This window comes from Nipponia nippon, unplaced genomic scaffold (genome assembly GCF_047370975.1).
Source record: "Nipponia nippon isolate SJK-2023a ecotype South Korea unplaced genomic scaffold, ASM4737097v1 scaffold_8, whole genome shotgun sequence".
Classification (NCBI taxonomy): domain Eukaryota; kingdom Metazoa; phylum Chordata; class Aves; order Pelecaniformes; family Threskiornithidae; genus Nipponia; species Nipponia nippon.
Window position 1 is genome coordinate 39,704,218 of NW_028262402.1, and position 21,884 is coordinate 39,726,101.

The following is a 21,884-nucleotide window of genomic DNA, read 5'->3' on the forward strand; positions in this document are numbered from 1 at the left end:
CGGCCAGAGCCGGCTCCTCCCCGCCACGCCCCTCGGCTCCTCCCCGCCTCGCTCGCCATTGGCTAGCCCCGGTCACGCGGGGCAGGGGCGGTGCCCTTCTCGCGAGAGTTGGCGGATGTATCTGCGGGCTGCGGACGGAAGTGCGGCCTTTTTTCGCGGCGGCGCAGCTCGGCGAGGATGAAGGTGGGTCGGCGCGGGGGGCCGGGGCCGTGCCCCGGGAGGGTTCGGCTTCCCCCGCCACAAATGGCTTTAGCGCTACGTGTGGGGCCTCTGGTGGAGGGCGATGGTCCCTGGTGGCGGGGCTGGAGCGCCGCTGCGGGGTGGATGGGAGCGGATTGTTGGCGGGGTGACATGGCGGCCGCGCGGGCCCCGCTCCTTCAGTGCGGCCTCCCCTGCCGCCGGACTAGGGCGCTCCGGGTGCCGGTAGTGGTGGTTGCTCCGCTTAGAAGGTCTTTTGCGAGTGTGAGGCCTGCGCTGTCGATAGCGGGGCCTAGCAGGGAGGCACCGTGTGCGCTGCGGCTGGGCCTGCGCTGATACTAGGCCGTGCTCGAGGGGGAAGTGCTGGGAGGCGTCCCCGAGGCTCTGGGCTTTGCTCCGGACCCTAAGAAGCACAAGTAATCACCAGTGGCTAGTGTTGCTTCCCTTAGGTTGCTTATGCAATTTTGTAATACAATGTGTGCTACGAAGGGCTTGCAGAAGAAGAGAGAACAGGTTTCTGCTGCCCTCACCTTGACTTGCTCGATTGCAGTCTGTTTGAAGGTGATCAAGCTCTAGCTGTGGTAAAGTCAGTTTTCTCTGTAGCTGAACGAGTAATGCAGCCCAGTGTGGCCAAGGACAGACCTGTCTGCCTTTCCATGCACGGTAGTGACAACTTAAGGCTAGTAAGTGTTCATGTAAGCAGATGGGGACTTTCAGCTTTGAAATGCTAAGATGAAACCAGCAGACAAATGCTAATTTTCTGTTAAAATGTCTCATGCGAGGTTTCAACTAAATCTTTTTTTTTTTTTTTTTCCCCGCCTTCTGTTAGCTGAACATCTCTTTCCCAGCCACTGGCTGCCAGAAACTCATTGAAGTGGATGATGAGCGCAAGCTGAGAACATTCTATGAGAAACGGATGGCCACGGAGGTTGCAGCTGATTCTCTTGGTGAGGAGTGGAAGGTAAGAAGTGTAGAAGGATGTATCAGAGCTGTATTCGAGGAGCTTAAATTACAACATTTCTCCAGTTTGGAGTTGTCACAGTAGAGTGCTTGTATGGTGTACGTTTGGCAGGTGTGTTGGAAGTTTCTCTTGCTATATATACTGAACTTGGTGAGTAGGCTAGCCTGTTCTGCTACTTTGATTTATCTAGGTGCCTTTTTTTTTAAGCCTTGATTTTGGAGTTTATTGCTGCTCTTTGCAGTAGTTTTCTGTTCTTCATGTAAGTGCCATCTTGGTACTCAGGACAAATTAAATTTATACTGTAAAACTGGTCATCCCTTCTTTACTGAACAAGTTCAAAATTGCCTTCATTGTGTTTAAACTGTTGTAAGTGCACAGGAAAAAGTATGTCGGGCCTGGTGGATGGGCTTGGAAGAGTTGAGTGTTAATACGGACAGTCCAGCTGAATTTGAGTAAGTTGATCTTTTCTGTTGCCACCTCCACAAGGAAGGCAATAAAAAAATCCTTGGGTTTCTCTTCCTTTTTACCCATGTATCCCTACTCCAGATCTTCTTGTGTTGTATGGAGTTTTCCAGTTTGTGATGATAACAGGCTTTGGTTAGGTTTAGGATTAAAGAAAAGCTAGACAGTAATGGACAAAATTCAGGCTGGTGTAGCTTAAACAAAACTTTGAATGGATAGGAATTTAATTTTTGCATATATATTTGAAAATAAGTAGAATAAATGTAAATTCTGGTACACACAGATATTTTTCACATCTGTTAAGTAAAATTCCTGAACTGTTGGAGTGGTGTTGGTTAAAGAAGTTGTTTGCATGGGCAGTATCAGTGACTTCTTTTGAGTCATGGCCACAGTACCCCATTGTTTTGAACAGTGTGTTGTGATAGCCACTACTTCTCCTTGAAGTAATAGAGATGCGAGCAACTTAAGTGTATTTCTGTGTTTTCACAGGGCTATGTTGTCCGGATCAGTGGTGGCAATGACAAACAAGGCTTCCCTATGAAGCAAGGTGTCCTGACTCATGGACGTGTCCGCCTTCTGCTCAGCAAGGGCCACTCCTGCTATCGCCCCAGAAGAACTGGAGAGAGAAAACGCAAATCCGTTCGCGGTTGCATCGTTGATGCCAACTTGAGTGTTCTGAACTTGGTCATAGTGAAAAAGGGTAAGAGTCTGGATGAAGCAAGTAATAGGTAGACGTAGGCACTCAGAAGGAGCCTGCTGGCTAGTGGCTGAGAAGGTCTAGAATGCAAATGCAGTCCCAAGTTTAGAGTGTGAATGTGTCTTGAAATTGCCTCTCAGCATTACATTCTTGTAATTTTAAAACTGGTCATTGAAACATTTACTGTTGCCAGCAATCTGATCATATTAAATGAGCAAAGTGTAGCTAGGGGTGGCACTATTGGTAGTAGAACCCCAAGGATTAGCTGGTATTATCTTGAATTTTTATGCATTTTTAAACTTATAACTGAAAGTCACTAACAAAGCAGGTGTTCGGTAGATGCAGGATTAATTGGCATGTTTAATCTTATGTTCTCAAAGGTGAAAAGGATATTCCTGGGCTGACAGACACAACTGTGCCCCGTCGTCTTGGTCCCAAGAGGGCTAGCAGAATCCGCAAGCTGTTCAACCTGTCTAAGGAGGATGATGTTCGCCAGTATGTTGTGAGGAAGCCTCTGAACAAAGAGGGTAAGAAGTCAAATTCTGCAACTCTTTGCTTTCATGTGATGACCAGCAAAGAGGTGTCCAGCCTACTGCAGTGAATGAAGCACACTATAGTAGTAGATCCGGGAGTTGACTGACATGGTGTTGTAAGCTTTGTCAGCTGTAACTTATGGATAAGAAGGGGAGTTTCTTGGTTGCACCATTTCTTTTCTCTTCCCTTTCCATCTACTTTGGCACAATTTGTTTTTTAATGTTTGATAGAATCTGGAGTAATATTTACTAGTGGTTCTAAGAATAATGCAAAAATAATTGTTACTAAAAGAAGGTTAAATATGAGGTGGAATATTTTTGAAACATTTTTAAGAGGCAGAGAAAAATGCAGTATATAGAGAAGATACTAAGTGTTTTTCACCATTGCTTGTGGCAGTCTCCAAAATGAGCTTTTATTGGCAGGGCACTGTTTTGCTTACCACCTGTCTCTTGCAGTGTAAGGTTTTAATTTTGGGTTCTTTTGCATTTGATCAGGGAACAACAAGGGGAGGAGGATTTTTAGCAGAAAGGACATGATAAAGCTTGGGCACTGTGAAAGCTTGTTGGGTAGAAGACCACTATTTTCTGCATCATTGGAACTATTCTGTCCATTAAAGAATGTGATCCTGGTGGACATCGGACTGTTGCTTGTGACTACTGAAGTCAGGCAGGATTGAGAAGTGAAATTTTACAGATGTGTGTGGTGGTGTGTTTTGTTTGCTCGTTATGCACTACGTAGATCTGTTTGTTGGAGAGAGACATGTCAAGCCTGTGTAGAATTGTAGAGAACTTTTTGGCGCTGAAAGCATAATGGCTTGTTCTGTAAGCTAGATTATGAGTTTCCATAGTCTTTAAACGTTGCAAGTCTAGGGGGAATTATTGAAGACAGGCCTGCTGAGAAACTAGGAGTTTTCACAAAAATGCAGGGAGTTAGGGATGCATTACTTATACTTCATTGCTGATAATAAATAGTGAGCATTATGACTATATTTTGTTAATGCTATGTCTGACAGTAATTGATCACTTTTCCTGCAAAAGCTGTCAAGAGGTTGAACTCTGTATAAGTTGCTATAATATGCAATCCACTAAATAACATTACCATAACAGTAAATGGAACTTACTCTTAAGTTTGCTAGTTCATCTTTGGAAGATAATCTACCACTTCTGCTGATTCGTAATGCTTTTTTAGGCAAGAAACCCAGAACCAAGGCCCCTAAGATCCAGCGACTAGTGACCCCTCGAGTTCTGCAACATAAGCGCAGACGTATTGCTCTGAAGAAGCAGCGCACTCAAAAGAATAAGGAGGAAGCGGCAGAATATGCGAAGCTCTTGGCCAAGAGAATGAAGGTGTGTTTGCCCTTATAATTTGGCTATATGGAATACCTCATATCCCAGCATCTGAAGGGCTTGGTAAACTTGACTGTACACTTACAGCTGCTCTGTACCTAGTGCATTTTGAATAGGAATGCCTGAATGTGAGTATAAACATTGCTGGTCAAATGTTTTTACGAGAATTTCTATCCATTTTTGCTAGTCCTAGAATAGTGGAAATTAACCAGACCAATTACTTTAACTGAGAACTGATCTTGAAGAAGACAATGAACAGTTATGGCCCGTGAAGATAAGTTTTGCAGTAAGCAGTTTAGTTCAAATGAATTCTAGTTTAACTCAGAGGCCTAAGCATTAGAGTGACTGTGTGAGAAAGAGGATCCAGCAGTTGACCTGAATGGAAGGTAACTTGGCAAGAAGCTATTTGTTTGGATTAGTTTGCTTTTGCACCTAAAACAGCAGTGACTGCCAAAGCAATACCGTTGGAATATTTGACAGTGTACTTGAGTGTTTCATGACTTCCAGATGGAAACTGAGAGTAGATGGACGTCTAGTATATTGTGAACTCTGCCTTAGTATTTTTACTGTAATTTTGGACACTAGTCCACATTGTTTAGAGACATGCATCTGTACAGGTTAGGATACTTGTAGAATTCTTCTGATCTGTGAAGAAAGGAAACAGTATTTTGCTTTATTGACTTAAGGAATCCATTCTTTCTGGTAGCTTTCTTCAAGTTGCATTTTCCCTAGTTTGTTCCTTTGTAGTTGTTTTGAAGCACTTGATTACACGTAACGTCTCAGTACTCACTTCATGCTGCTTTGCTTTTCAGGAAGCCAAGGAGAAACGCCAGGAGCAGATTGCGAAGAGACGCCGGCTTTCTTCATTGAGAGCTTCTACATCTAAGTCTGAGTCAAGTCAGAAGTAAAGATGTACATGATACTAGAAATAAACCCTTTTTGTGGTTAACTTTCAGTATGAGACTTTCCAGTGCATATTGTTACTGGCCATCTCTTAAAATAAATATTAGTCTAGACTAACTGCATCATGCAGGCCAAACTGGAACCACTTGGTCTTGATTCAGTTCTCTTTTGAGAACTTGTAATATACATTGTCTTTAGTGAGATGTTCCAATTTATAACAATCTTGTGCATGCATGTTGATTTTTCTACAATCAGGATTTGCCTGTAACGGCAAAATCCTGTGTGATGGTTCAGCAGCATCCACAGGAACTAAACTTAAGCTAATCTTCAGGAGCTGTGGGTTGAACTCACTTGGTTTGTTTCTTTTTTTTTTTTTTTAATCTTAATTACAGGGTAGTGTTTCCAGATGAGGAATCATGTCACTTGCTTTTGATAGTGTAAGATTGGTAAAATGGAAAGCCTTCAGCTGATTCTTGGCAGAATTAAGTGCAATTAAGTCAGTCACTGGAACAGGCTCCCCAGGGAAGTGGTCGTGGCACCAAGCCTGTCAGAGTTCAAGGAGCATCTGGACGACGCTCTTAGTCATATTGTTTAGTTCTAGGTAGTCCTGCAAGGAGCAGGGAGTTCGACTTGATCCTCATGGGTCTCTTCCAGCTCAAGATATTATATGATTCTAGAAGTATTTCAGCATTCTGCTCTTGACATTTGTACTGAATACTGAGCATGATTAAGCCAGCCATTAAAAGGTTTGACTCAGAAATTTCACTCGAGGATAAAGAAACTTTACAGTTTTTATGTATTCAGACTGTACTTTATGCAGACCTAGTACCAGGTAAGGGTGATGGGAATTCTGCTCTGACTTAAGAATACACGTTAAGTGTTTGATGTTAGAATGGTCAGCGGCTAAATAGATTGTCTTAGTCGTTCTTAAAATAGTAATCGGGATCCACTTCAGGTTTTGTTGAGATAGGTGCTTCTATTTCCAGTATAAAAATTTCAATACATTAAGCTATAACAACCTTAGAAGTTAGGAAGCTTCCCTCTGCCCTTCCCCCCCAGCTTTGTGCATACAAGGCTCTTTAAGTCAGGGCCCCATCTGACTGTCTAGAGGTAACTTTAGAGGTAACTTTTTTAATACATTGAATGTGGAATCTGGACTCTAGAAAATGGGAGTTGCAGAACACATGACTTGCTGGCAGTAGATTATGGGCTCAGAAGGATCAAATTGCCGTCCTTGAACTTTGGTTTGTATTAGGGAGAAGGGATGCTGATCTCTAACAAGGGTGGAATTTGCTGTGAGGCATGTGTGTGCAGTAGAAGCCTCAGACCAAGAGAACTGGCCAAAGCAGTTGCTCCAAGCTTCCATTTAAGATGCGTTGCACAGCATAACTGTTCGGGTGGAAGAATAATAGACTAGTTTTGAATGATAACTACATAATCAGAAAAGACAAAGAGGGTTAGCAATAGTAGTTAAGTGTGAGTTCAACAAGAATGCTGACTAGTTTCATAAAATTTTAAGAGGGTACTATTTCATACAAGATGAACTCGATATATCAGTGTATTTTTTTTTTTAGTTTCACTTTAAACAAGAGGGTCTCTTCTATTAGTAGTGAAGATAGCCACATAGGCCCTGTTAGGCCTGAGCTTCACTAAAATGAAAAGTGTACCTTTCACAAATCCCCTTATAATTAATGTTAGTGTTTCAGCTGCAAAAATTGATACAGAGAAAATACGGGTAAATCTGTGTATCATCTGTCAGTCAAATATTCTTCATATGACATCATTAACCTGCTTACTAAAAAACAACTTGCACACACACATTACAAATGTTTACAGGAAAGAAGTCATCAACAGGCACTGTGAAGCAAAAGGGGGTCTCATGTTTTAAGTATGAGATTAGCACTCACTAAATTCACAATGCTGAGAATTTTACAATAATCTGCAGAAGAGAAATACACATGACTAACTTCTCAGCACTGTCTAGCCTTCTCTTTTGCATCCTAGTAACAGGTAGTTCCATGCAATTCAGAGGCACTTGCTCTGGTCAAGGTCACCAAGCACTCACATTAGTGTGTCCTGGAAGAGACCTGTGTTCTAAAAAGAACGTCCTACTGTATAAGCTGCTAATTACTAATGTGTAGAAAAAGTGGGTAGGGTGCTGGTTATGTTTGTCAAGCCATCAGTGAGAATGCATGGCCTTGTCAGAGCCAGGAAATAACAGCCTAATCCCCAATAACAGAAAACTTCCCTGCACTGTTTTCCATCCCTTGTTTCCTTGAATTTTCCTTTGAATTTTTTCCTTGATTTTTCCTTTGTGGTGCCTCTGCTGCTTCCTTCACCAGTCCTGGGTTTGTAAGTGTGAATCAGGCACACCATGACTTAGAATCACAGAACAGCCCAGGTTGGAAGGGACCCTGGAAGACCACCTGGTCCAACCTTTCAAGAGAAAGAGAGCCTAGATGAGATTATCGAGTGCCCTGTCCACCTATATCTTGAAAATGTCCAGTGATGGGGAATCTACCATGTCCCCGGGGAGGTGGTTCTGGTGAGTGAGTGTTCTCATGGTAAAAAAATTTCTTACACTGAAATGAAACCTCCTGGTGCAACTTGTACCTGTTGCCCCTTGTCTTCTCCATGTGGCTCCCTGCAAAGCAAGAGCTTTTGTCCTCTTTGTAGCCGCCCTTTAAGTATGTGATGAGGTCTCCCCTGAGCCTTCTCGAGGGTGAAAAGACCTAAGTAAAAGTCCTTCAGTCTTTCCTCATATGGCAGTCTGTCCAGCCCTCTGATAATCTTTGTGGCCCTCCTTTGGACCCTCTCCCATCTGCATCTTTATTGAACTGTGGAGCCCAGAACTGGACCCAGTACTCCAGGTGCAGCCTGACAGCACAGACTGAAGTGGGATGTTCGCGTTTCTGTCTCTGCTAGTAATGTCCCTGAACGCAGCTCAGGATTCAATTTGCCTTGGCTGCTGCAGTGGCGCACCACTGACTGTGTTCAGCTTGTCCACCGCAACCCCCAGGTCCATCTCGGCAAAGCTGCTCCCCAGCCACACAGATCTGAGCCTGTGCTGGGCTCTTGGGTTATGTCTCCCAGATGCAGGACTTTGCACTTGTCTTTGTTGACCTTCATGCAGTTCTTGCTAGCCCACTCTCCCAGCTTGTCCAGGTCTCTGAAAGATGGCTCTCCTTCTGATGCATCCACGTCACCACCCAATTTCATGTCGTCAGCAAGCTTGGTGAGGGTGCTTTCAGTCCCGTTGTCCAGATCATTTATGAAGATGCTGAACAGCGAGGGTCCCAGTACTGATCCCAGGGGGACACCGCTTGTGACAGGCTGCCAACCTTAGGAAAAAACCATTGATCACCGCCTTCTGAGTGCGGCCTGTGACACAATTTCCCTACCCATCTCGCAGACCACCCGTCCAGTCTGTATCTTGACAGTTTGTCCAGGAGAAGGCTGTGCGAAACTGTTGAACGCTTTGCTGAAGCCCAGCTAAACAATAGTCACTGCTCTCCCCCTCTTGACAGGTGTTATTCTGTTGTAGCAAGCAATCAAGTTAGTCGGGCATGATTTGCCTTTGGTAAATCCATACTGGATTTTTCCAGTCAATCATCTGCTTTCACCATGGCTTTAGGTCATGGATGAATAAAATCTCCAACTTGGAAGAGGTTAATGAGGCAGTGCTTGCTCACTCTCTGCCCCTGTGCACTTCCCAACTTTACTATAGTAGGGTCTGCAATAAAACTTTGCAAGGCCAGCAACTGCAGAAGGCTCTTAACACCTTAACAGCAGTTCAAAACCTGTGATACAAAACACGGTGACAAACAAGAAATCCTATCTGGGAGCATCAGCTTTTCCTTGAACTTAACAGCAGTTTTGGCAGGATTTCTGCCCTTCAAGGGCAAAGTTTTTCAGCAAGCCTGAAGCTCAGCTGCAAACTCAGAGATACCTTAAGCTTCAGGGCAAGTAACAGGGACTCTGGTCACAACCCAATACGTTGTTATTTCATCTCTCCACAACCCAAGGAAACAGAACACATATACGTAATCAGTTTTAATTGGCAAGGTCTGAATTCAGACAATATGACACTACAGGAAAAAATGGGGGGGAAAAAATGCCAAAGGAAAACACTTTGAGGAAACCTAAACAAAAATGGCAGAACATCCCTCTAAACTGCTCTGGTAACCAGGTGAAGCCAGCCTCTGCTCCTCCCAGCAGTTTCGTGCTGCCACCCATCCCCACAGAGCCACTGAGACTGGCTGGGAACCCTGGAAGTCTGCAGTGCAAACCCCTGCTGAAGTAGGGTGGTGTCCAGTCATGTCTGAGCATTTTTTAAAGGATGGAGACTCCACAACCTTCCAGGCGACCTGTTCCAGTGTTTCGCCACCCTCACAGTTAAAACATTTAAGTGGATTTTCCTGTAGTTCAGGTTTGTGCCCATTGCCTCTTCTGGCACAGGTCACCACTGAGAAGAGTCTGGCTCTGTCTTCTCTACTCCCAACCCACCCCATCAGGTATTTAGACACAGAGATGAGATTCTCCTTGCTCCCAAGCTTTCTCTAGGCTCAACAGTGCCAGCTCGGTCAGCCTCCTCTTGTGTGACAGATGCTCCGAGCCCTTCATCGCCTTTGTGGCCCTTCACTGGAGTCATTCCAGGATATCCAAGTCTCTCTTGTACTGGTCAGCCCAGGCTTGGGCATAGCACCCAGACATGCCTCACCAGCACTGAGTACAGGGACAAGATCATCCCCCTCCACTTACTGGCAATGCTCTGCCTTGTTCACCCCAGGACACTGTTGGCTTGCGTGGCTGTGAGGGCACTCTGCTGGCGCATGGTCACATTGGCATCCACCAGGAACCTTACATCTTTTCCTGCCCAGCTGCTCTCCAGCCAGTCTGACCCGCACTGGTGCATGAGATTTTTCTTACCCAGAGGCAGGACCTTTGTGTTTCTTTTCAGACCCCATCAGATTTTCTCCAGCTTGGCAAGTTAGTGACTTTTCCTTTACTCTTCTTTGTAGACAGTAGTTTGTCTCTGCAGAGCTGGGGAGAACTACCACTAATTAGTATTCTGATGGTAGCTCTGAACACATGAAGGATCAGAGCTTCCTTAAGCCAGCTCCTTCTGCTGTCACCTTCTACCATCACATTCCCTCAAGTTTCCCACCTCATTTTGGCACAGGAGACACCAGTTCCCTCCTCCCTACAGCTTCAAACCCAAATCCTGTGTTCATGCTTCTTTGGGATTCCTCAACTGCAAGCTTTTGTTCCTGTTACACCCTCCCTCCTTCAGCCTCCTCTCTCTATAGGCCACATTAAAGGCAGCAGATTAGGAAGGCAGTGTAATATTTTTAGCAGGCAGCATTATTAAAAAACCAGCAGTGACAAAAGCAGTGAGATAAAACAAGCAAAGTCATTGTGACGCTGGCAAGATTGTTCCCAAGCTCCCTACCTAAAAACAGCCCTGAAAAGACTAGTTTATTATGAATCTTCTCCACAAGCTACCAGTTTGTGCTATGCATATCAGTTTCTTCAGAGAGAAAAAGGTCTTCAGGGTCTAGTATTCTTATTTTTACTAACAGATTAATGAACTGACTGCCATACATGAAGGAGTTTGATGAAAGACTGACAAGCCTCAAGTTGTGAAGGCCTGAAGCACTTGACAGTAACTGGCAGTTTCTACTGCTTAAACGTCATCCCAGCTTCATAGAATCATAGAATCATTAAGGTTGGAAAGGACCCTTAAGCTCATCGAGTCCAACTGTTAACCTATCACTGCCAAGTCCACCACTAAACCATGTCCTCGAGCACCACATCTATCCGTTCTTTAAATACCTCCAGGGATGGAGACTCAACCACTTCCCTGGGCAGCCTGTTCCAGTGCCTGACCACCCTTTCGGTGGAGAAGTTTTTCCTAATATCCAACCTAAACCTCCCCTGGCACAGCTTGAGGCCGTTTCCTCTCGTCCTATCACTCGTTACTAGGGAGAAGAGACCGACCCCCACCTCGCTACAACCTCCTTTCAGGTAGTTGTAGAGAGTGATAAGGTCTCCCCTCAGCCTCCTCTTCTCCAGGCTAAACAACCCCAGTTCCCTCAGCCGCTCCTCATAAAACTTGTGCTCTAGACCCTTCACCAGCTTCGTTGCCCTTCTTTGGACATGCTCCAGCACCTCAATGTCCTTCTTGTAGTGAGGGGCCCAAAACTGAACACAGTACTCGAGGTGCGGCCTCACCAGTGTACAGTGTACAGTGTACAGTGATAGTACAGGGGCACTATCACCTCCCTGGTCCTGCTGGCCACACTATTCTTGACACAGGCCAGGATGCCATTGGCCCTCTTGGCCACCTGAGCACACTGCTGGCTCATGTTCAGGCGGCTGTCAACCAACACCCCCAGGTCCTTTTCCGACAGACAGCTCTCCAGCCACTCCTCCCCCAGCCTGTAGCGTTGCATGGGGTTGTTGTGACCGAAGTGCAGGACCCGGCACTTAGCCTTGTTGAACCTCATACAGTTGGCCCCAGCCCATCAGTCCAGCCTGTCCAGGTCCCTCTGCAGGGCCTTCCTATCCTCCAGCAGATTGACACTTCCACCCAACTTGGTGTCATCTGCAGACTTACTGAGGGTGCACTCGATCCCCTCATCCGGGTCATCAGTGAAGATGTTGAACAGGACCGGCCCCAGTATTGAGCCCTGGGGAACACCACTCGTGACCGGCTGCCAACTGGATTTGACTCCATTCACCACCACTCTCCGGGCTCGGCCGTCCAGCCAGTTTTTAACTCAGCACAGAGTGCACCCATCCAAGCCGTGAGCAGCCAGCTTCTCCAGGAGAATGCTGTGGGAGGCAGTGTCAAAGGCCTTCCTAAAGTCCAAGTAGACAACATCCACAGCCTTCTCCTCATCCACTAAGCGGGTCACCTTGTCATAGAAGGAGACCAGGTTAGTGAAACAGGACCTCCCTTTCATAAACCCATGCTGGCTGAGCCTGATCCCCCGGTTGTCCCACATGTGCCACGTAATGGCACTCAAGATGATCTGCTCCATGACCTTCCCCGGCACCCAGGTCAGGCTGACAGGCCTGTAGTTCCCCGGATCCTCCTTCCGACCCTTCTTGTAGAGGGGCGTCACATTTGCTAGCTTCCAGTCATCTGGGACCTCCCCAGTTGACCAGGACTGCTGATAAATGATGGAGAGTGGCTTGGCCAGCTCCTCTGCCAGTTCCCTCAGTATCCTCAGGTGGATCCCATCTGGCCCCATGGACTTGTGCGCATCCAGGTGGAGGAGCAGGTCAGTGACTGCCACCTCTTCGACAACTGGGACTTCACTCTGCATCCTATCTCCATCTCCCAGCTCAGGGGCCTGAAAACCCCGAGGATGACCAGTGACTACTAAAGACTAAGGCAAAGAAGGCATTAAGTACCTCTGCCTTCTCCCCATCCTTCATGGCAAGGTTACCTTCTGCATCCAACAAAGGAGGGAGATTCTCCCTGCCCCTCCTTTTGTCACTGACATATTTGTGAAAACATTTTTTGTTATCTTTAACGACGGTGGCCAGATTAAGTTCTAGCTAGGCCTTTGGCTTTCTGATCTGCTCCCTGCATATCCTCACAACATCCTGGTAGTCCTCCTGAGTCACCTGCCCCTTCTTCCAAAGGTGGTAAGCTCTCCTTTTTTTCCTGAGTTCCAGCCAAAGCTCCCTGTTCAGCCAGGCCGGTCTTCTCCCCCACCCGCTCAACTTGCGGCACATGGGGACGGCCTGCTCCTGCGCCTTTAAGACTTCCTTCTTGAATACCATCCAGCCTTCCTGGACTCCTTTGCCCTTCAGCACTGCCTCCCAAGGGACTCTCTTAACCAGACTCCTAAACAATCCGAAGTCTGCCCTTCTAAAGTTCAGGGTGGCGGTCTTGCTGACCCCCTTCCTTTTACCTCTCCTAGAATTGAAAACTCTATCATTTCGTGGTCGCTGAGCCCAAGACAGCCTCCGACCACCACATCGCCCACCAGGCCTTCTCTGTTCATAAACAGCAGGTCCAGCGGGGCACCTCCCCTGGTTGGCTCGCTTACCAGCTGTGTCCAAGACTCTTTCTCTCTGCTGTGTTGTATTTCCAGCAGATATCTGTTCTCCCATGAGAACAAGGGCTAGCTCACTCCTCTCCCCCACTCCCCCCACCCCCCATTTAAAAAGAAAAAAAATATTAAAAAAAAAATCTGGAAACTGCATGTAAACCTGTGAGTATGTTATGAGGCAGGAGGTCTACCAGTGTCTCTTGCAAGCTAGGATGCATCACTTGAAAGCATCACTCTGTGCCACCACTGCAAAGCCACTGAGAAACCAGAGCTCCCAGGAAGTGTTCCACCAAGTACAGCCACCAAGCTGTTCCCACCCACTGATTAATGATGTTTTTCTTGGTCAGCAGAGAGCAGCAGCTCTATCATCAGGAAGCCAGGGTCCATGACTTCCCTGCAAATGAGATCTTAATGGATTCTGCCTCCCTCAGCCTGTTTTTCAATTCTTCTTCCCTCTACTAGTCCCCATGGCTTGCTTAAGGTGTCACAGAGCCATCCTCTCTCATGAACCAGATCTCCACACATGCATCCCATCTTTTCTCTTCCTGCTCCTGCTCTTTCCTACCATTCAGAAATCACTGAGGTACTATGAAACAATTCCCAAAAAAGGCAATTGAAAGTCTCTGCTTTTGCCCAACTATAGGCTGAATTTGCATTTAAAATTAAATTCTGTCAAGCAGGTAAGTTCCAATGGCAGAAAAGCTGAACAACTGAAATTTTTACACAGGATGCATACATATTTTATTTTGGGAAATACATTAAAAATTGTTTCTTAGTCTAGGATATCTATACAGAATTCAGAATATGCAGAGTGCCCTTTTAAACTCAAGAAACATTTGTCAAATGTACAAAAACATTACAGAGAAACACTTGTTAATCAAAGCACAGTAAATGGATGCCATTTTTCAACAGTTCAAAACAGTCTCTAAACCAGTGCAAATTTTATTGCATTAAAGAAAACTTCCCAGCTCACTTAATAAATTCATAATTTATTCACACTACATCCTTTCATCCTCAGTACAATACAGTTTATTTTAAGCTCCTAAAAGGAGTTTAATGTGCTTCTAAAAACAGCAAAACAATCCCTTTTATTTGCACCATTGATTGATGCAGACTGAAAGAACAAATAAAAACCCCATCCGCTTCTTTCCTTGTATGCATCACAATATACAGCACAGTAGAATACAGAATTAGATTCCAATTCAACCATTCAGTTTCAAGACTTAAAAGTTACAAGGGTGTTTGCCTGCTTTTTAAAAAGGTCCATAATGAAAAGCTGATATACAGAAGGCACCTTAAGGTTTTTATTAGTTAAAAGAAAAAAAACCTTTGTTGAAAATGTACAGTTACGTGAATATAACCTGCTTACCATTTAATGAAATAAAGTTATCTGCATTGAAATAATTGTTGAATTAAAAGTTTTAAAAAGAGAAAGCTACTGAGTGGATTCTTCAGTTAACTTACATTTTAACAGTTTGTTTTAAAAATATAATTTCTATGATCTAATTTAATATACATTTTGAAAATATCCCCTATGTTGCAGTTATTCAAGGAAAGCAGTAAACTCAATGAAAGGTATATTCTTCTAGCTGTAGGAACACAAAAAGCCATTAATTCACAGTTAAAATGGAATAAAATTACTCATTCACAAGTGCAACGTAGCTTCAGCTTAACCAATGTGAAATTCCACTAGGAACAAGGCTAAGTTACTTGCAAAACAAATGAATTTAATTTGAAACACATATACTTAATAAAATATTTTCCATTAAAATTGTATTGTCTAAACTTGAGTTGTATAAAAAGTGAAGAGAAGATATGACTATAAGTAACATACAGATGCTTCTAGTAACATGTAAAAGCTGGTACCTATTACTGCACCAATACTGCAGCCACATCAGTCTCCTATACCTACGGGGTTTTGAAAGTTGTTATGTCTTGGTAATGTGCCAGAATATATTTATAATTCATAAAGAAAAACTTTGTCACTTAAAAATCCTGATTTTAAACCTTTAAGATCCGATTTGTTGTTTTAATTCTACAAAAAAAATAGCTATTTTGATATGAGCACACAAGCTATATATAACTGTTTTATAGATGGGTGAAAGGGGCAAGATAGTATCTTCTCAGCATAACTGACTGCAGTTCAACATCCTTAGGACAACAATTCAAGGAAGCTTCTCTGTGGTAATTGTTATACCAACACAAACTTTCTAAGTTCTTGGGCTTACCTGGAATTCATTAACAGTTTGCATCCACATATGTAATCAGTTTGGTTTACACCCTCACTTTGTGCACACATTGCAGGTTTTGAACTGAATACTGATCTGCAACCACTTTCTTAACATTTATATGTAAGAATTCCAAAATACACACAGAAGAGCCACCTCCTCCTGAACACTGGCTGTTGAGCTACTAGAAAGAGTATTTGAAGGCAAGAGTTTTCCAAGTGAGCAAAATGCTACTTTTTCTGCTTACACTGAGAGGAAAACAGGACCAAGATCAAGCTTATCCACACCCCTCCTTCACAACACTTTGTCCAGCTCATTCATGCATTATGGATGCAGATGAATTTGGATTACTAGGAGTGGGGTGTCAAACAAATTAGAAGCATTTGTAGGTAACTAAGTCATTCCTATGTAGCCCAAGAAGTTCATGCTGTTACTAGGTTGCAGAGAAGAACTTATTATGCCTTTAGTGCCCAATTTTCAGAAAGACAAAAGCGTTTGCAATGCACTCACAAAAAAACTTTTGAAGACTTCCCTGTTTATTTTTGGCCAGTTTTTCAACCATACAAGTATTGAGCCATGCTAAGCTATTTTATGCCATACCCTTTTCTTATGCACACTCACAGTTCTTTCAGCATTCAAATTAGGGAAGCCTACATCTCAGAAAGTTTGCATAGGAAAACCTGCAGTCTCTACTTGTTTGTAGGAGGAGACCTAAAAGTTGAAGGAAGAACAGAAGTGCCATCATGCATTTGAAAGGAGAGAAAGCAATGAGGAAAAAAACCCACTCAGTTCCTAACTCCTTTCAAATTTTTGTGAACTTTTTTTCCCCAAAAAAGCATCTCCATAAATGAAAACATAATAGCTTTCAGAGATCTCCCTTTTCATTTGAACTATGGATTTTGTTCAAAAAACAGCTGATTAGTAAGCTATTAAAAACTAGGCATTAAAAAATCCAAATTAAAAAAAGTAAGTGCTTACATTTGTCATTCTGTATTAAAGAATTCATTTCAATAGGCAGATTCAAGATTTCAGGTAATTACATGCAGGACTTCCACCACTCTGAAATCCAGGTACATACAACAGAAATAGAAGTTAATTTGTAGTGTACAGAAATGCCAATACGCAGGAGCAAATCAAAGCAAGTTCAATCCTGCAGCTGACCTTTTCCCCTCAGGCTTTAGAGTTTTTTTTCTTTAGTGTATATATCTGGGGAAAGTTAACATTTAACACTAGATGCTGCGACACAATCTGCTTTGCTGTTTCTACAACACTACTGCCTGATTAATCTATATCTTCAGCAACAGATGGGAAGGTTGTTTTGAAATGAAGGTGATCTGCTTACAGAATTTAGTTTACAATAACATTATTTACAATGGTTTAAAACAATTTAGTTGTCACCAATTATCTAAAACAGCACTCACTGGACAGATTTTCCTTGTGATGAGCTGGGAGAATTTAAGGATAACTAAAACTTGATTCCTTGCAAGTTGCGTCACATAATCATATGGTTTGTCCATTTAACACTCAAAAATTGTCTTCATATAGCTGTATGTTTAAGATCAGTATAGAATTATACAGGAAAATTTGCCATTTTGATTTGTAGACGTATTAAGCTGTTTGGATGAATGCTTCAGAGAGACTTTTACTTTAAAAGGATGGAACAGTGCATGTCAATTATGTAATAGAAGAAGAGGAAAATACAAAGAATCAAGCTCTACTCTTCCATTGTAATGTAGGACAGATATCTGCAAGCAACCATGCATAAACCCCAAAAATAAAGAATAATTAAAAAAAAAGAAAAGTCCGTGTGTGCTTTCTTGCTCTTAATTGTTGAGAAAGCACAACATTTTCATCAGGAGAGAATCTGTCCATGCAATATCCCCATATTAACTTAAGATCAACACTTTTGGACAAAATACAAGGAATCAGTCCATGACGCAAATGTATTTTGTCACAAATAGTGCAAATCCTTTGTTTTAGCCTCATGAAAAAACAAAAGCTGGTTTTGTTGTTTCATGTAGAAGCTGTTCCAGACAGATCTTCATCCCTCATCATTTTCAAGAATGAAAATTTTTAAGAAAGAGAGTAGTATGAATTAAATACATTCATACTCGGATGTGGTTATAGTTTAGCTATGCTCCTTTAACATGCTACAAATCTTACTTTTTTTTTTTTTTCTCTAGGAATAATTCCATCAGAAAAGCCACACCATTAAATTTCAGTAAAAAACCTGGAATAAATCTTATCATATTCCTCAAGTAACAGAAACATTTAAACTGTTGTCCAGTATCCAGGCTCTTCTTGCCAAGACTATGACTACTGTAGTCAATTAGATATGTGACGTGAGGAAGTGTCTTATCTACTAGAAGCAATCCAGAAGATGGATTCATCTTTTCAGATCATACACTCAAGCACTTCATTTGTGCTAACATACACCTTGAAGACCACATTTATAAATACATTTTAATTGAAATATTGAATTTGGACTATCAGTGCAAAATAATTAACCCACAGGCTAGCGTGAAACCATAAGAGGGTGATAAAGAATTCAAGCATACATGCATACAGTATAAAGCATAATTTTTCCAGACAGTATCTGTTTGACAAACCTTGCATGTATCCTAATGCCATTTAAGCTTCCTATCTAATTTTTAGAAAGCCATCCATTTCTGAGCTGCTTAGTGTAGAAGCCTATCATTCTTCTGGAGAAAGCGGCAGTACGTTCATAGGATCTTTAATTTGTCAGATAGAGAATACAGGAAGACTCAGTGTAAGTTTCTGGTTTTTACAACTATAGACATACCTTATGAAAAGGTCAGCCAAAGATAATTTAGAATAGTGATTGGGACAAGGGTCACGAGAAGGGTAGCAATTTCAGGTACTGTGATCTGACAAAAGTAAATGCATTGCAACTTCCAATCCAAGGACTCAAATATTTACATTCACACATACATACTGCACACCAATAAAAAGATCCCTCTTTAGTTAAAGGTCATTTTAAAGAAGTAGTGAAGAATCTAAGTATTCTGTGGCAGGAAAGTTATTTCATTAAAATAAACAAATATTCGTGGCCCTTAAAGTCACCAACTATAGGCTGCTGTTTGATCATCACCTTTTTGAACAACTTGATATTGTAGGGGAAAGATTTGAGGAAGGAAAAAGAGAAGCATATACAGGAAAAAAAAGCAGATCAATCACTGAAACCAACTCACTCTATTAATATAGTTTTAAAACATTTTAACGTACTTTACACTGTCTCATGAGATGAAAGACAAGAATATATATTGTAGCTCAATGAAATTGCTTTGACAAATTGCTCAATTATCACCTTTTGGGATTCAAAGTGTATATTTCACCATGCTCCTGGTTTGTTTGCCTTTACTCTTGTCTCACTGAAGTTTAGCGTGTGTCTTCCTCATTTTTATATTAAAGGTGCTCCAAAGCACTTCCTACAACACTCAACCCTGCTGCTTGGTGGCGCATCTATTTTCTGCATCTTTTCAAGAACATCCTTTGGTAGACTTTTATGTGCAATTCTGTATTCATGATCAAAGACCTCTGAAATAGAAAAAGCATAGTTGAAGTTATCTAACAAACACACTACTGTTTCTATAAAATACTTTTGGTGATTTTTATATAACGACAAAATAATTATCTTAACTAACCACTGATTTTTTTTTTTCAAAATGCATCCTCTCAGAGAACCTGAAAAGCATCTTCATGCTGGAACATCACAATGCATCACAGTAGATGCACATTACTTCTATCACAGTTCAGTTTGCCTGTTCCCAGGGTAATTCCCCTGTCACATCCCATAAGGGAGTTCCTTTGCTTGCATAGTACCAACTAGAAGCCAGGGTAGAGGAGACCAGGAAGGGGTGGGCAGTCAGGTGGCTAGATGACATAGGTCTAATATGTGGGTCAGAGAAAGATGGACAAGACTGGGAGCAAGTTTTCAGACATGAGGAATTAAACTTCAAGCTAATAAACTTTGTTTAAAATAACTGATTACTGGCTTCAAACAAAGTCAAAATTAATAGCCCCATCTGAATTACATTTTCATAAAAGCAACACCTACTTGAAGAGTGACAGTACAGCACTTTTCACTAAAATACAGCAATTGAAAAGTTCCTTAGAAACTCATGGATGAAAAGCTGATTTTATACACTAGTTTTCATATGAAGTATTCATGTATTTCATACACAGGCACTATGCATTTCACAGAATTTTTTACTTACCAATGTCAATGTTCTCTCTCCCAAGAGACACCAGAGACAGGAAAAGAATTTCTCTGTAAAAACTCCTAGGGAATATTTTGAAGGGCAAGTCAATCACAGCACCAACTATCCTAAGTTTAAAATGTCAATGTTGAAGACACTAATCTTCCACTATGTAGTTTCTGAAACTGTTCTGTTAAATCCTGCTTGTGAAGAAAGTGACCAAGCTACATGATTACTAGCTTAAGGTTTTCTCATGCCTGAATATTTTTCCTTAATGCATGAAGTTATATTATTGCCAAATGCCAGCAGTTACATTTTCTATGAAAAATCCCTCTGCCAAACGTGCTATAAAAACTCCAGAAAAACAAGAAATATAAAATTAAGCACCACTTATTTAACAACTCATTCCTGCCTGAGGGTGAAGTACAGGGAGTGGGCTTATTTCAGATCAACCATACTTTGTTTTTTGTTTCAGAATGTCACAATCTATCTCAGAACTGGACATCACTAAACAATTACGTACTAGTTTTTTTCCTTGTGGAACTCAAAGATTCTTCTCGAGGCAGATTAGTTCTTGTTTCTTTTTAGTAACTACAAACCACAGAAGCAAAGATGACTTAATATGATAGACTTCAAACACATCTTGTATCTGCTGTAATTTACTTCAGAGGCTGTGCTTTTGTACGAAGCCCTCTCTGAATTGTAGTGCAGATAGCAAAATGTACCGTACAAGTGCTATTTACATGCCTCCCTTTGTTTGTGGATCATGCTGTATCCACTTTTCTTCGTCAGTACTCCAGGTTGGTTGAATTTCAATAGGTATAACTAGATAGTTTGGAGAATATTCCAGACACTGCAACAGGATGCTGCACACTTGTATTTATCAATTGCTAGATCTGGAGCAACACCAAAATCTGTATAGTCAGTATCTGTGTTTTTCTTATTCATTTGTAAAATCCCCATTTTGATTAAAGAATTATATTTATCTATTTGATTTGGATGAATTATGCATCTGGCTACAGAATGCATCTGTTTGTAAACATGGGCATAAACAAATATACACAGTGTTTGGAGTGCACAAATGAAACTGAATACTCCTGAGAGGTCCTTATGGAATTATCATTATGAAGTATACACAGTCTGATCTTGTTTAACTTTCAGTGGGGAGAAAGTAAGAAGAGATTACCCCTTTACCTCTGTCGTTTCACATCTGGCTTAACTTTCTGTAGAAGGAGATTGATTGGTTTAATAACGTCATTGTGTTGAATACTTAGTTTGATGTTCTCCAACAAAGTGTTTGTTGCCTGCTGATCTTGTGCCACCGTGGAGGGTCTCTTTTCAGAAGAATCTGGGAAATGCAACAGTATAGATTATTAAAACAGTAAAGATTTTTTTTTCACTTTAATAAGCAGAAGGTATTTCAGAAAGTGAGATATATACAGAACCTCTACTTAATCTACAGAAATTTGTTACAATGGAAAGGCTTTGTCTGCTTATAGTCTTTACGCCACCATGAAAGTGACAGGATGCATCAAGTATCCATGTGCAAGAGCTCCCACATGACAGAGAAATACAAGAGACCGAAGAGTATCCAGCATCAGATGCTGCCTGTGATGGTTTGTTAGCTCAGATTTATTGCTGCACTTAAGTTTCAAAAACTAAGTTCACTCCAAGAAGGTTATTTTTACATAAAGGAAAAGAAATAAAACAAAACACTGTCACATTTCTTATCAAAGAAACCTTTTTTAGCAAAGCCCTTCTTGAAAGCCACCTACAATTCATTGATAACTTTGGGCTATGTATTGAAATAGATAATGCACAGTTGCATCAAACAGGAAAGAAAATTATCAAGACATTTACCATCATGATTTGTTGCTTACATTGCCACTTCCAGAATAACACTGAACTACTATTCTTTGGAAAACAGTGACTCATGAGGGAATAGTAAGTTCATTTACTGACCAAAAAATAAGGCTACAGATTAGGCAGCAAGTACATGGCGTGTAAATGAAACGTAGACCAAGGCTAGTAATCATAATCACACCAACCTAAAGTTTTTGTAAAATTGACATATATGATAGTGTACAAATGTAATTTCCTGTTTTCCAAATACCTTCTATCTACAATATTACTACTTTTCTTCCACATTTAAAACAGGCCTTTTGCTCCTTTATTTACATAAATACATATATTTATGCATCTTCATGTCTGAATGCTTTGGGGATGCTATTCATGTATTATGCCCAAATCAATATGCTTTTGTAGA

General features: G+C 41.8%; 2 protein-coding genes across 5 annotated transcripts in view; one reads left to right on the top strand and one right to left on the bottom strand.

Annotated features, from left to right (window-relative positions):
- The first annotated feature begins 43 nt into the window (after positions 1 to 43).
- RPS6 (ribosomal protein S6) lies at positions 44 to 5,153 on the top strand. The gene is made up of 6 exons (XM_087741691.1): positions 44 to 183; positions 1,028 to 1,159; positions 2,111 to 2,321; positions 2,699 to 2,845; positions 4,041 to 4,198; positions 5,011 to 5,153. The coding sequence occupies exons 1-6, from the start codon at positions 178 to 180 to the stop codon at positions 5,104 to 5,106; spliced, it is 750 nt and encodes a 249-aa protein (XP_087597817.1). The 5' UTR covers positions 44 to 177; the 3' UTR covers positions 5,107 to 5,153.
- Positions 5,154 to 5,288: 135 nt separating this feature from the next.
- Positions 5,289 to 21,884, bottom strand: part of DENND4C (DENN domain containing 4C) — an 84,615-nt gene continuing 68,019 nt past the window's right edge. For all 4 annotated transcript variants that reach the window (XM_087741681.1, XM_087741680.1, XM_087741682.1 and 1 more), the window contains 3 exons: positions 20,813 to 20,966; positions 19,637 to 19,701; positions 5,289 to 18,956 (listed from right to left, as the gene is read on the bottom strand). In XM_087741681.1, coding sequence (XP_087597807.1) covers positions 18,820 to 18,956; positions 19,637 to 19,701; positions 20,813 to 20,966 — 356 coding nt within the window. In that variant the 3' untranslated portion in view covers positions 5,289 to 18,819. The remainder of the gene's footprint in view (positions 18,957 to 19,636; positions 19,702 to 20,812; positions 20,967 to 21,884) is intronic.

Coding starts and splice junctions, on each gene's coding strand:
- RPS6 (XM_087741691.1), top strand. Junction 2,846..4,040: donor GAAGCCTCTGAACAAAGAGG/GTAAGAAGTCAA, acceptor ATGCTTTTTTAG/GCAAGAAACCCAGAACCAAG. Junction 4,199..5,010: donor TCTTGGCCAAGAGAATGAAG/GTGTGTTTGCCC, acceptor TTTGCTTTTCAG/GAAGCCAAGGAGAAACGCCA.